Here is a 15,434-nt window from a genome sequence, read left to right on the forward strand (position 1 = left end):
ATGCAACTGAATATAAAAAGAAAACACATCCTTTGCTTCTGACCAGTAACATATCAGAGATTTTGGTAAAAACATACCGGTCAGTTCATCTTCTCATGGTAAATAAGAATGTTTGAACAGCTGATCCCCCAATACTATGCAGAAAGAGAAGCAATATTCACAGAAGCGTCAGCACCTCTAAACCACTCCATAAACAATGTAAAATGCCTAGATGGCCATAACCCTATCTGAAATAAATATCAATCTAATATGAAGATCCATATAAGTGTATTTTACTAGTTTCCACACTGGTCTTCTTATAAGTACCATTGAATGCATCAGCACCTGTTTCTAAATTACCATACATTGTGTAACTGCAAAAGGAGTCTCTGGATTCTGGAATAAATTTATCTTGTTCTCAACAATATGGGGAGAGAGAGGTATCTCCTCATTTCTTCAATGGATAAGAAAAATATAGCTTGTACCTTCTCACTGACATTTCAGTTTATTCTTTCCTTTACTGTATTATTTCCTTTCCAGCCCTTGCATTAAGAAAGGAATATAAGGCTGAGCATATACATCAATAGATCAATAGGTCCCCAGAAAAAATCAGGCTTCTTAATATTCAATAAAAATATTGTAAATGAATGGTTATTACTACAACTGCATTTATACCTATTCTCATGGAAATAAATCTTGTGGTTCTCAACTACAAATTAACGCTGCGAAGAAATTCATGAGTTACACAGCCCTCCTGGAAGTTTAAAAAGCACCAAGATTATAATATATTTTAATGGCAAATACAATAATAAAAGTAACCTCGATGCTTATATACTACACATCAGATTCTTCAAGAGAAAAATCTGAGGAATATATTCCATAGAGTACTATATGTTAAGAACCAACTTGTAAAAAAAACCCATCATTTTCAACAGAAGTCTTCAGGGGCTGCTTCAGACCCAATTATAATCCATGATTGGTTGATAAGAACATGACCCAGCGTGACTTAAAAGAGTTTGAAATACTTCTACCAGTGGCTCTAAATAAAGAGTAAAATTTATATTTATCTGGACTGTTTGCAAAAGACAGGCAAGTCCCAGATTTCAAGTCCCAGTTATTTAACAGTAACAGTGACAAAATTCCACCCACATGCTAAATTATATAAGGGAAGGAACAATAGTTTCTAGCTATTTCATTACATGGAAGCTTGAACTGGCTATCTCAGGAAAAAAGATAAAAGTAAATTGAATGCAGCGGGAATAAGATTACTTCAGGAGTGTCTGCGGTGAAAAACAAAACAATGGGGTCCAGAATGAATGGATGCTGAAAATATGTGGACTGAATACACAAACAACTGACCAACATAAAAAAGTATGTTGTGATGGTTTGGTAATAGAGAATTGAATTACAAAATAATTGTGGAAGGAAGAGTGAGAAAGGGGAAACTTGAGAATGTTGTGGTTGGATGCAGCTGATGAGATCTTCAAAGAGAGATGAAGGCGAAAAGAATAGCTTTCTGCAAGGGTTAGGAATATAGTGGAGCAAGGATGGTTTTTAAGAACAAAGATATGAAGATTTATAGAGAGTATGTTGATTTACATTATTTAGACTTAAGTTAAATGTTTTTCTTCTTTTAACCAAATGCATCTTTCCTAGGTTGGTACATCACATGTAAGTCAAGGAAAAATGCAGCTGCTTTAAATTGCTTTTGGCTGGTGCCACATGCATGGCCATGTGTATCCCAAGTCACATTTTACCCCTTTGAATCTAGAACTTTGCCCTTCCTTACATGCATACATGTTGATCACCTCACATAATTCCAGATCAAAGACCAGAGCTCAGCTCTGGTATTCAAAGTAAATTTCCAGGTCCAGTTTAAAAAATAAAATAAATAAATAAAATCTAATGGTGGTCTTCTTTGCTTATTTCTGTTAGTTAAACTTGAGATTCATCAACATTATCATTGTGAACTTGATGTTTGGCTTTCCAAACTGTAAATCAGGGGGTCTTTAAACTTTGCCCTTTTATGACTTGTGGACTTCAACTCCCAGAATTCCCCAGCCAGTGTGCCAAGTTTGAAGACCCCTGCTGTAAATGATGCTCTCTGCCTTTTGATTCAATAGAAGATTGAAAATTATAGGGAAGGTAGGTATTTTCATTTTCAATCTTCTATTGAATCAAAAGAAGAAGAGAAGAAAGACCATGCAATTCTAAGGACTGGTGTTTATAAGTAATATTGTCATTATAATTCTGCATTACATAGTTTGTACTAAGAGTACTATGGCATATAAAACTCACATACTTACTTCTCTTACACTGAACAATCCTGTTGTCAAAGGCACTTAAACAAAAGCTAAGAACAGCTTATTGAAATATTTTAGCTTCTCTTTTGCTTCACAAAACTGTAATCATTTGCCTCTAGAGTATTTTCCATCATAGATGGAGAAGGTTAGATAAGTTATTCCATTTTGCTGGGAGCAGCATGATTCACATGGCTATTAATCTGCTTGTATCAATACTTCCCTTATGAACTCCTGGTTCTGCTGTAAACGTTTTCTACATGCTAAAACTTGGCATGCAAGATAAAAGGCTACCTGATTGCAAACAGAGCAGAACATTAAATGCACAGAAAATACATCTACACATAAGGCTTTAACTGTGGCTCTTTGTGCAAAAACAGCACCCAGATGTTTGGGATTTATCCAGAACCAGAATATAAATGCCAAATGTGCAATGAGAATCCACAGATTATTATGGCTCTGAAGAATTAGGTGGAAGTTCCTTCTCTTAAGTTTTTCAGATTGGATTGATTGACTGCAGTTGGTAGTCTTCCCAGGTCATAATACTGAAGCCACTTTCACGTAACTGAGGGACTACAGAGTGACCATGGAACTTTTTTTTTAAACCATAGTTGTGCTCAGTTAGGATCTCAGAAAACATTCTGTTGTAACTAACATTTGAACTTGCTTGCAACATTGCAACCCTGTAGTTTGTCTAGTTTTTTAAAAAAATAACTTTCTCTTGTAAAACTGATTATAGATATACTCACCAGATTACTTAAGGAATTAAAAGTAATCAGCAGAAACCTGGTAGCGCCTTTTCTGACTAACATATGTTATACAGAGGAATAAGCTTTCATGATAAAATGAGTTAGTTGGCTGAGTTGCTGATTTTTGGCTCCCATAAAACTGTTCTCCTCCCATTATATAAGGGATAAATAAATGCCTGTATGTCACTTAACCATGAATACTGTAAAGTGCAAGTAGCACTAATTTCAATAAGTTCTTTGGAATGACATATTTGTAATATTCTATAATCTTAAGATTCAACAGTGATCTGTCTTTGAATGTAGATAGCTGTTGTCAGAAAGTATTGGCTAACTTAATTGTCCATATCATCACTGGATCTATGTTAAAAAAAAAACACTATTAATTTAGGAATTTTCCAATAATCCTTTTTAGGTATTTTTTTCTGGAAAAGACAAAGGAGGTAATATAATAGTTTTGGCAAATAAACCTCATGACAGGGTGGATATCGGAATCTGTATTATTTGTTGGAACTCAACCTAGACTTTGAAACAGAACAGACACTTAAAATAATCCAGGAGCAGGGAATGATTCCAAATATACTATGACAAATGGCTACTTTTTGCTAGGATATTTAAAAGACTAAATTTTAAGCAAGCATCTTAAGACTGTGCTGACATCTCAATTCAGCTTTTTTACCTACACAAATGAAAGCATTCATGGGTTACAGGAAACTAGGTCCAGGGCATCAGATTGGTAAAAATCAGACTTTTACAGTAGCTTCCAGATGTTCTGGAGCACAAGTTAATGAGAGCACAAGGAAACATATTGGGGGGAAAAAGAAATCAGGAAACACATTTTTTAAACAAAAGCAAAACAGTGGAAAATTATTATATGCATAATAGTGGAATGCATTTATTATCATTATCACTCTGGGTATTACTGTTTTCATTTTAATTCCATGCGGTATTAAAACAACAAAAGAAAAACATGTTTCTGTAAATTAGTGAATGATAAAAGATTTATATGTTTAATCATCATAGGATTTTTCCTGATGTTTAAAATACTTTATTTTTTTTCCAACTAAAGTAACTTTGTGAGAAGTGGCTTAAAACTTTCTTTAAACCCCATTTTAAGTTTTATAACCTAAGCAAATGTTAAGAGATACACATTTCCTCACATTATGACACTACAGATACCATCATCTTGATACACATATTATATATTATTGCCCACATACTCTGCACCTAGGAAGTCCTAGTAGAATAAAGCCTGAGAAGAAGCTGGTACTAGAGGATTTGCAGGAAGAAAATTTTATTTATAAATCCAATATTGTTCACTTATTTGAAAAGTTACGTTCTGAATGTTTACACCTACCTTAAACAGATCACATGGCAGTTTTGGACAGACCCACATATACTTCAAAAGGATGAGACAAAAATAGATTGCATGGTCTGATACATTAAACATGGGTTGGATACATTCCCTTTCTGATGCCTTAAAACCTAGTAACCACACCTCTATAAATTAGTAACAATTCACCAAAACACAAATGTGTAATCTCCTGCTTTTTTTCCACAGAAAAAAGCAAAAAACAGAAATATATAAATCTTCAAGCAGGATTTATGCACCTGAAAAAAGGAACCAGCCCTTACAAAAATATAAAACTCTACGTCCCATGGAAACCTTAGCATCACCCACTTTACATGGTATTATCATGTCTTAGCTCTGCTGCATAAGGGCATCTGGAGTGAGCGTGCAGAAACCTTAAGATCATGGATACATCAACACGATCAAAGGCCCAGCTCTTTTTTACATATTCACAACACACATTAAAGACATACTGTATGTCTGCAAAGGGTTTAACTGTACCAACCGTTTTTACTTTTTTGATCTTCACCCTCTGGACACCCAAAAGCAATGCAGACATACGTACGTATATACATACATATTTAATCAAATTATAATTTGCTTATAGGAACTTAGACTGATGGATGTAAGAAGGGACATAAGATTAGAGCAAATAGAAAGGTGGATGAATATGGCAGTCCTGCATAAAGGTAATTGAGCAAACACTAACCCATTTATATTTATGCAAGACAATTGCTGAAAAGTTACTGCTTCATACTAAAGGCCAGAATCACAGAAAAAAGAAAGGTTTCTTAATATTTTCTCTTGTACAGTTTTTCTATAGAAAATCAAATCTCCAGCACCAATGCTTTGACTGCCACTGGAGAAAAGAGAGAATACTTCAACAAATCCTGCTTTTGGACCAAAACTTTTCAGGGCATTGAAAGCAATTAACTCATCACTGGGGGTATCAGAAAAATTGGGCTACTTCAAAGCCATAATTACTTTTGTTTACTTTCAAACATTTCTACCACTCCTTTTCTCTCAAGTGTACAAGAGAATTTACAACATGTGACTGCTATTTGGACTCTTGACTAGTCTTCAAAAATACAGAACAGCATGATGACTTTGCATATAACAAAGGACCATTGGCCCATATTATCACATGCAAAAAAACAAAAAGTCCAAAATGCTGCTAAGGCTTCCCAGCTTGCAAAATAGCAAAACAATGTCTGAATAGTAGACATTAGACATGAGCTTCATGGAATAGAAGTTACAGCTGTGTGTATGCATGTTGTTAGTTTAATATGTCTTTGGGGAGTTGGCCATTATATACACAAACAACACCAAAAAGCAAGACAAGACAGTCTAATAACAAACAGAGCAACATAACCTTAAGATCTGTGTTTTAATTTTAATTTTATTTTGCATGTTATCTTTCTATTATTATATTATTACTTCCATTACACTACAGGAGATGGAAAGCAGGATTCTGTGAGCTCTGCAGAAAGACTAATTTTTATTGGGTTTCTCCCCTCCTTGAACCATTTTCATTTCAGATTTAGAACTTGGTGCCTCTTTCACCTCTTCTCTTTTCATTTCTTCCTACTGTACTTTTATGCTATGACTTTTTTGAATGTAGACAGGAGTGACCAATGGGTATGGGTCAAAAAAGTCAAGGTGGTGGCATTGCACATAAAAAAGCAGGTGGAGCTTCAACTGTACCATCATAACCTTCTTCATTCTTTTGACCACACCATGTAGACAACTCGATGTAGGACCGCTGGCTAGAACTATTTTATTTTAATGACTATATATAAAACCTATACTATAAAACAAAGAAGTCAAATAAAATTATTTTGAAAGAATCACCAGTGACCCAAGTGATGCTGTCACTGCCCTCTTTTGATGCCTGGAGGCTGTGGGGATCTGGATAGGGGACAACAGACTTCTGCTGAACCCTGGTAAGACCAAGTGGCTTTGGGTATGTGGAGCTTTGGGATCTGGTACATTAACATCTTTAGTTTTGGATGGGGTTGCACTGCCCCAGGCATATCAGTCTGCAACTTGGGGGGGTTCTCCTGGACTTGTGGCACTTGCTTAAGAACAGGGGGCAGTCGTGGATGGGGGAGCCTTTGCGCAATGTTGGGTTATGCAACAGTTGTGCCCTTTCCTGGATCAGGAGTCCCTGCACTCAGTCAATCAAGCCAGGGTCATCTCATGCTTGGACTATTGCAATATACTCTACATGGAAGTATCCTTGGAGAGTACTCAGAAGTTACAGCTGACGCAGAATGCAGCTGCGCAGATAGTTCTTGGAGTCCATAGGGTGGCCCGTATTACACCATTGTTTCATGAACTACAACAGTTGCCAGTTTGCTTTAGGTCTAATTCAAGGTATTAGTTTTTACCTTTAAAGCCCTTCATGGCATGGATCCAGGTTATCTGAGGCACTGTTTCACCTCAATGGGATTACTCCTCCCCATCTGTGCCAGCAAAAGAGGCATGCTGCAGGCCCCATTGGTCAAGAAACTCTGGCTGGCAGGATCCAGGAGAATAGCTTTTTCTGCCATGGCTCCCACCCTCTGGAACATTGTGCCTCTTCTCCTCCCCAAGGTGAGATCTGTACCCACATTCGAGTCTTCTGGAAGAGCCTGAAGGCCTGGCTCTGTCAATTGGCCTGGCATGTCATGCTGGAGACAGTAAATAGATTAGGTAAACCCCATCTCCTCCCTGTGTGCATCTTGTGCCCTTCCTCCCCATCTCTGTCAATTTTAAATCAAGTTTAATGCTACTATTTATTGTTTTAATGTTTTATATTGGTGTTTATTGATTGTAAGCTGCTTAGAATTGCCTCTAGGTAAGTTAAATATATTAGATGGATAGATGGATAGATGGATAGATGGATAGATAGATAGATAGAGGACATTTTTGAAACAAAATCACCCAACATACTATAAAAAAACAAATACCAACAAAACCCATACAAACCAGTGCTTTTAAACTGCTATAATAGGAAACAAAACAAGCTAAAAATAATAGGAAATAAAACAAGCTAAAAGTAAACCTGCAATATTACTGTAATTCTATTTTACATTGCATGATACATTCCCCTGTAATCAAGCATTCACAATCTATTTTCAAGTTTGTAAAAGTAACTGTTTTGATTTAGGATTTTTAAAAATACTACCCAGATGGGAAACAAATGGATACCTAAGAATCTACTGAAATTGGTTTGAATTTACCAACCAAAGTGAAAATGAATAATACCATGTAACAAAAGCAAAAACATAGCGCTATAAAAATGATTCTAGATGTCTATGACTAACTATTTGATGTACTAAAAACAAAGACATTATTGGGAGGAGGTAAAGCAAAATAGAAAATAGACTTTTCTTTTAAAGATTACATCTAAAGAAACTGTACCTCATGTATGATGTTGGGGACAAAGGCTTTGATTTGGGCCACTGACAAGGATGCTGCGGAACTGAAAGATACTGATCACAGAAGCTTCCTTTCCTGATGTGCTGGAACCCAGGAAACTCTTCTGGTGATAAATCGGTAATCGGTGATATGGTCCCCTGATCATCTCCACTAGGCTCAGTCTTGAGTGCCACGGAGGGAGTGTGATCTATTGCGGTTTTCCTAGACTTGATAGGAATTCCATCATTCATATCTATTGTGCTGTCAGTAGTGAGGGCATTGATTGCTGCGACAATGGCTGAGCTGGTATATTGGTTAGTGTTTCCCAACCATGTCTCATCAGTCACACTAACCCTTGGAGAATTCTGGGGAGAAGGAGTTGGGGAGTGATGTGGAGAGTAGGAAGTCTGTCTGCCATTCAAACTGTATTTTCTCTTATTACAGGGAGATGATGGTCTAGAGCTGCGAGAGCTCAGCCAGTTTTCTTCAGTAATACTTGTTCTGGGAGACGTGGAAGGAGAATGTCGGGGTGAATTAAGGAGTGTGCAGGGAACTAAACTTCGCTGATACCTCTCCTCAGTTTCACTGGTCTTGGGCGATACGCAGGGCGATTGCCAAGGAGATGTCTGGGGCGAAGTATAAGGATAGGAATAATTTGATTCATAGGAAGATGCTTCTGAATTACAACTTCTGGAAGACAGGCTACTGGCAGGGCTCAGACAAGATGGGTCCCTGTAAGCCTCAATGTTTGGTAAATTCAAAGTAGCGGTAGAAGGCGATCTCTTTGTGTTTTGGGTGGATTCATCAATCTCAGCTTCATGGAAGAACTGATTGTTGTTTTGATGCAGTCCTAAGTAGGTGGTTATTTCAATTCTAGGACTTTCTAATGCTGGCACTCCATTAGGTCTGACACTTGGAGGCAAATAATATCCAGCAGTGCTATTGTCAGCATGCCCTCCATAACCTGAAAGATGATTAGCTGATGAGACATTTGGAATGACTGGAATAGATGTTTGAAGGCCGTGACATGGAGTTGGCAGTGAAGAATGTGCCACATTTAGAGGCAAAGTTGAATTTATATTTGAAGATGCATAGTTATAATGTTCTGTAAAAAGATAAACAAAAAACAAAAAGTGACATGAGATGTTGCTCACATACACACAAACAAATTAATTTATTAGTAAACTGAATTCCTGTCATGATTCCAGCTTTCTCTGGAATCAAAGCCTACCTTAACTATTTCAGAAAAGGCAAAGAGCTAGTGTCATTTAGCTATTCAAGAATGAACTAGGGCCAAAGAGTTCTAGGTTCTGGGTTTACGTCCACTCTCAACTGTGGAAGCTCATTAAAGATTTGGGACCAGTCACCTTCTTTCGGCTCCACCTACCTCACAGAATTGTTGCAAAAAAAACAACAACTCACACAAATTGGAGAAGGGAAAGCTATGTATGCAGCCTTGAACTTCTAGACAAAGACAGTGAAATAAGCTTGGAAATTAACTAGCACTTGAGTTCTTAGACTCCATTTACCTTTTTCAAGTCAGAATTTGCAATGACATTCTTTATAACAGGACTATCAAGTTATTTTTGAGCAGAGTGAAGTATTTAACCTTTAAATGGTGTGCCAGAATCAGACCAGGGCCAGTGGCCAGGACATAAAGTACACTTAATTTATTACCAACGTAAACAGAAATAAACTGAATGCAGTGAATACGGTATGATCACTCTCCAATATAAAATAATAAATTGTTCTCCTTCAACCACATAAACAAAACATGGAGGCTGTTAGTACAGAATAGTAGAACAAGCAGAAATCTGTAGAGCGAACACACCTTTGGATGTTACTGCATGAAAGTCAGTGTGAATTGTGCACTTTCTTTAGCATTTCTGGTATAAAGAAGAATGCAGTGATTCACCTTGCACCCCACAGCAAGGATACAAGCTGCTCTTTGGAGACTCCTTTTGAACTGAGCAGAAAGAATGGAAACTATCCAAGTAACCTTTCTTGGTACCCTCAAAACATTCAAAGGCATCTTCAACCTCCTCTACAGTATCATAAATTATGTGACATACAGGAAGCATTACAAACAATCTTTTTAGAAATTATGGTTTAAAAGTATGAAGAACAGAAAACTGCAGCAGTTTAAATGCCAATAGGTTTACGCTGATATATTTTGATTATAAATTTGGTACAAGTAAACAGAGCTACCCTCTCTAGAAATGGCTAGATTGTAATGATGCATACTCTTTGTAGGCTTCTGTAATTTGAAGTTTTTTCAATGTACTGTGGTACTGCAGAAGAAGTCTGCAGGCCTACCTTTACAGCTAGGATCCTCATAGCATCCAATGGGCACCAATGCACCCACAGATACCTCTTATTGTGCCCATCAGAGTCTATATTCTAACTACATTGTTATAACTGATAAACATGAATAAGAGCCCATATTAGGGCCTATGTCGTGGCACTAAGGACATCAAGAACATTTCCAGAGCTGTGGCAAGAACTATTCATGCTATCTGGCAGACAAAATCTTTCAGATTTGCTTGGAATTGGATTCTGACTGGTCAAATTCAAGTGAGTTAACCGCAGAATTTTTGTGGTACTGTCTAGACCAGACATGTCAAACACAAGGCCCGGGGGCCAGATCCGGCCCACGAAGTGGTTTCATGTGGCCCGCGAAGCCATCCTGGAAGCAGTGAGGGAACGGCCCCCACTGCCTTGGCCCTGGCCCAGAGACCCTCCTTCTGCCAGAGACTCTCAGATCTGTCCCACTCCTGCCCAGGCCCCCATAGGCACCCTTGATGCGAACGATGTAGAGCTGGCCATGCTCACCCAGTAGGCCATACGCACTCTGGCCACGCCCACCCAGTAGGCCACGCCCACCCTGGCCATACCCACCCGGCCCCCTGAGGGCAACCGCAATGCTGATGGGGCCCTCAATGAAATTGAGTTTGACACCCCTGATCTAGACTTTGTTTGATTTTTATTACACTTAAGGAAAAGGACAAAGTTTTCAATTCTGTTAGCCTGACCATCTGTTTGTTAGAACATGGACCCTCCTGGGTTATTAAGGTGACCATGGGGTGAATCCATATAGTGGTATCATCCTCTTTGAAAGAGGGGGTGCTCCCACCAACTTTGAAGGAAAACCTTTCTCAAAAGGTCAGTGCTGCTATCAGCCAATCTCCAATCTTCCCTTTTTGGGGAAGGCTGTGGAAAAGATGACAGTTTCATGATTCAAGACTGGTATGCAACTGGGGGTCTTTCTGGACTCACAGCTACTGCTCATAGAACAGTAGCTGTGAGTGCATGGCAGTTGTGGCCAGGAGGGCCTTTGCACACAGGTTCATCTTGTGCACCAGTTACCCTTTCCTTGATCAAGAGGCCCTTCAGACAGTTATTCATGCCCTGCTCACCTCTGACTGAATTACTGCAATGTGCTCTTTATAAAGCTATCACTGTGCTGTATTGTGGAATTATAACTACCACCTGGAAATTATAGTTGGTTCAAAATGCAGCAGGCTTCCAAACACCAGAAAAGTGGCCAATCCTGCGTACAGTCTACAACTGATGAGAAGAAAAGACTTCCACAGGAAAGTTTAACAGATTCTATAGAATAAAACAACCATCACAACCCCATCTCCCCTTTATTCTTTTGCTACTGTAAGTCAAACTAATGCTCTGCTCAATCAAGCTATCTTTTCTTACCTGCCAAAAATTGCATCCATCTTTTAAAAAAAATATTAAATGAGTTATTTACTACAAGAAATTGACTCCAATTTACAAAATACACAGGAGAGGGAAGTGCTTTTAAATACTGATCTGAATGTTGAAGCACCTTTTTTAACATTTGCTAAATTTCACCTGCTGAGCTGAATCTGAGTGATTGTGTGTTTTTAATATACTAAACTAAGTGGAAATCAATTATGCTTTAACACAGCATATAATCTAATTTCACCCTTCTTTTCCATATTAAATTGTCCTCTCGCCTTTGCTGTAATAAATAAACACACTCATATTGTGCAATTCTGTACGGCTGAGCTACATTGCCAACCAATAAAAGGAGGGAGAATGAGCAAAAAATTCAACATGCTGCAGTTTTTCTCTGAACCCTGCTGTTATTCTTTCTAAGGGCGTACACAATTTCCCATGATCCTTGTGAAAAGGTGCATTATTCCACTGAGCAACTCCTCAACACAGACTCACAATGGCTAGTTCTTGGACCTATTGTAATTACATTTTCTATCCTTTCTTTTCCATGTGCGTGTGATACTGTATGCTTGAATATACACAATAACAATTCCAGGTATTCATAAAAGGCTATGAATCCATTACAAACTACAAGCTGCCATTTCCACTGTTCCAACCATTCGCTTGTATTTTTTTTTTTGTTGTTATCAGCCCTACCTCAAGTTTCAACACGCCTTTAGCTTTGGTTGCTTTTTAAGAATTCTTCAGTGATTGAAGCAAAAAGGCAATGCGTCCTCTCATTTCCTCTACATATAATGTTTGCTTCCTTCCTCTGCCCCGGAGGCAAATGCTCCAGGCGATGTCACTCCCCTAACATATACACTGAGATCCGGAAAAGCTCCATTAATGATCATGGCTCTATTCCCAACTGAACTCCAATGTTCCTCTGCTAGTTAAATGACAATGTTGACAAAGGATATACAATATTACTCCAGCTGCTACAGAAGTAGCTCTGTGACGTTTGGGGCTTCTTCTTTTTTTCACGTTAAACACCATTAGTACATTCAACACCTATTATACGCCTATTATTTAACCAAAAGATGGCCATTAACATCCAGGTGTGGAGCAGCACAAATAAAACAGGGCTTTTTCTCTTTCCAGCTTGGCGTTCTATCTAAAACCATTGTATTCTAAAATACTGAGGCCTAATTGCTTATAGTTTGTGTACATAGAATATTTTGACCTGCACAGAAAGCAGGAAATGACTCAAAAATTACCCTCAACCAAAAACCCACACAGAATATCAGTCATTATGAGAAAAAATGGAAGCAAAATTCATACATGGAAGAGCACTTTCAGCCTTTTCCACATGCTTACCAACTCCTGAAATTGTTTCCAGGAGCAGATCAGACTCACAGTTTGGCACCCTCAATTTACACACTATACCTCTGTTCCTTAGTGGATAATGTTACTTTCCTATGAGAAGGCAAGATACCCTATGTTAAATCTATTATAGAGGAATTAACACAAGAAGAACAGTGTTTGGATGAACAGCATGGAGTCTTCTCTAATTAAAAGTAGGTACAATGGACAAATAATTAGGAAAGATGTATCCATCGAAGAAGGTATAGTGAAGAAAGTGGAATACAAACAAGCCTATACAGTACTTTTGCACTGTAGCATTTTACAGAGTGTGTATGGGGGTGCAATTAATATATGTACATTCAATTCCTGTACCATTCGTATAATATTTTAATGTCATATAATATTTTATGCAAAACTGTGTATATTATGGGTAATAACAAGTGCACTTTTCTGTGTTTTTAAATACACTAAAATAGTTGGAATAAAATAATGAGAAACCTGTGACCTAATAGAATTGGGATTATCTCCACTTTTCTACTCCATGCCTTCCTAGCTGGTAGAAAGCAGCAGTATTTGGCAGATGAACTTGGGACAGACAACTCCATTCACACTTAATATTTGGAGGATTTGAAACATCTGAATAGGGTCCTAGTAAAGCAGACGTGGGAAACCTGACTCAAAATCTATTTCATTTACAATAGGGTAGCCATAATACGGGACGCGGTGGCTCAGTGGGTTAGGACGCTGAGCCTGTCGATCAGAAGGTCGGCAGTTTGGCGGGTCGAATCCCGAGCGCCACGTAACAGAGTGAGCGCCTGTTACTTGTCCCAGCTTCTGCCCACCTAGCAGTTCGAAAGCACGTAAAAATGCAAGTAGAAAAATAGGGACCACTACGGTGGGAAGGTAACAGCGTTCCGTGCGCCTTTGGCGTCTAGTCATGCCGGCCACATGACCACGGAGACGTCCTCGGACAAGCGCTGGCTCTTCGGCTTTGAAACGGAGATGAGCACCGGCCCCTAGAGTCGGAAACGACTAGCACGCCTGTGCGGGGGAACCTTTACCTTTTACCTTTAGCCATAATACAAGCCATTATCTATTTCATTGTCACAGCTATGTATGTTGTTCAATTACTTTCCAGCCTGATTGCACCGATAATATACCGTACTGATTTGGTTATTATCACTCATTCTCCAAGTATGTGATTCCACAACTCCTGAAAGTGAATTTGGGCAACCCTCGAGGTTAAAAAAAAAAGTTTCATTGGAGTAGTAATATTGAAAAGTTCCTGCTCAATTACTGTAGCCAAGGCAGCATTTAAAAGACCCCATCCAAGTTACTTGTGCCTCTTAGGAGTTGTGACTCACAACAGAGAATCTGCAAGTTATACGAATTAGATCCATACAACTGTACACCTTCTTTGCAACAGCTGCATTATAATATGGAAATTTCATACTGTCTAAATGCCTGATGCAGTCTGGGTTAGGAAGGAAACATACTGGGTTATATATATACATACGTTATATAAATGGGAAAGTTTTCAAGATTGTTTTTCTGTATCCAATTACACTAATGCCACTGCACAGCTACTAGTAATATACAAAGGCTACATGAGGACTGGAATCCAGAGGCTTGGTGGATCCAGGTACTAGTGTACATATCAAAGAATTACAGCTTCACAAAAGAAATATTTTCAAACCATAGTTTATATAGCCACTTATGTGAATTGAATTTCATCACATCCTGGATTAAACAGGCAACCTGAGGAGATATTTATAATCTATATATTAGGGTCACCTTGTGGTGAGATGGGCAGCAAACAAATTAATTATATACATACATACGTACGTACATACGTACGTACACACATACATACATACATACATACATTTCTTCCCTTGTTGAAAGCCAATGCAGGAATAACAAGTTGCTTATCTCTGGTCCCTGCATGACATTTCCACCCCCTACTCTCTTTTTTTGCAAATTTGGCAAGCCACCTGACTTAGGACACAGGTCCAGGAACACAACATGCTTCTAACAATTTTTATCCTACAGAACTTCAAGGCTGATCCACAAGTCCTAGGTGGGTAGTTATGGGGAACCTGACACCCACCCCTACCCCCTTGCTTGCTGTCCTGCATTTTTCACAAGTTCCCAAGCAGGAGGATAAAAAAAAATTGGCTTTTAGAAAACAATTTCCACCATGGAGCAGTGACACGAAGGACTGGTCCTTTCTTAAAAGTTCTCCAATGAAACAGTAATGCTTTTTGTTGTTGTTTTTTTCACAAGTCCACCGTGACACTTCAGTAGTAGACCTGCCTCTTGTCTTTTTTGTTTGTTTTAGAAGTTCCTTGATGGAACAGAGAACAACTGTCTTTGGTTTTGTTTTGTTTCCACCGGGCGGAGTTGGCAAGAGTTCTGCCAGTTTCCGCTTCAAGTGAAACTGTAACATGGTGGAATTGTCTTTTTTGCGGGGGAGGTCGGGCATTTTTTAAAAAGGGGAACCCTCAAAGCCGGGCGTCAATACCAAGCCGAGACAGCACAAGGGCAGAGGGTTCAACTTCATTTCCAGCCCATCTCCCCACGGGGGAAAAAGCCGCGACT

General features: G+C 38.6%; 1 protein-coding gene across 6 annotated transcripts in view; it reads right to left on the minus strand.

Annotated features, from left to right (window-relative positions):
- Nucleotides 1-15,434, minus strand: part of NFATC1 (nuclear factor of activated T cells 1) — a 130,673-nt gene that overhangs the window by 100,497 nt on the left and 14,742 nt on the right. For all 6 annotated transcript variants that reach the window (XM_081324038.1, XM_081324037.1, XM_081324039.1 and 3 more), the window contains exon 2: nt 7,782-8,883. In XM_081324038.1, the coding sequence (XP_081180164.1) occupies nt 7,782-8,883 (1,102 nt within the window). The remainder of the gene's footprint in view (nt 1-7,781; nt 8,884-15,434) is intronic.

This window comes from Vipera berus, assembly GCF_964194415.1.
Source record: "Vipera berus genome assembly, chromosome: 3".
In the NCBI taxonomy this organism is placed as follows: domain Eukaryota; kingdom Metazoa; phylum Chordata; class Lepidosauria; order Squamata; family Viperidae; genus Vipera; species Vipera berus.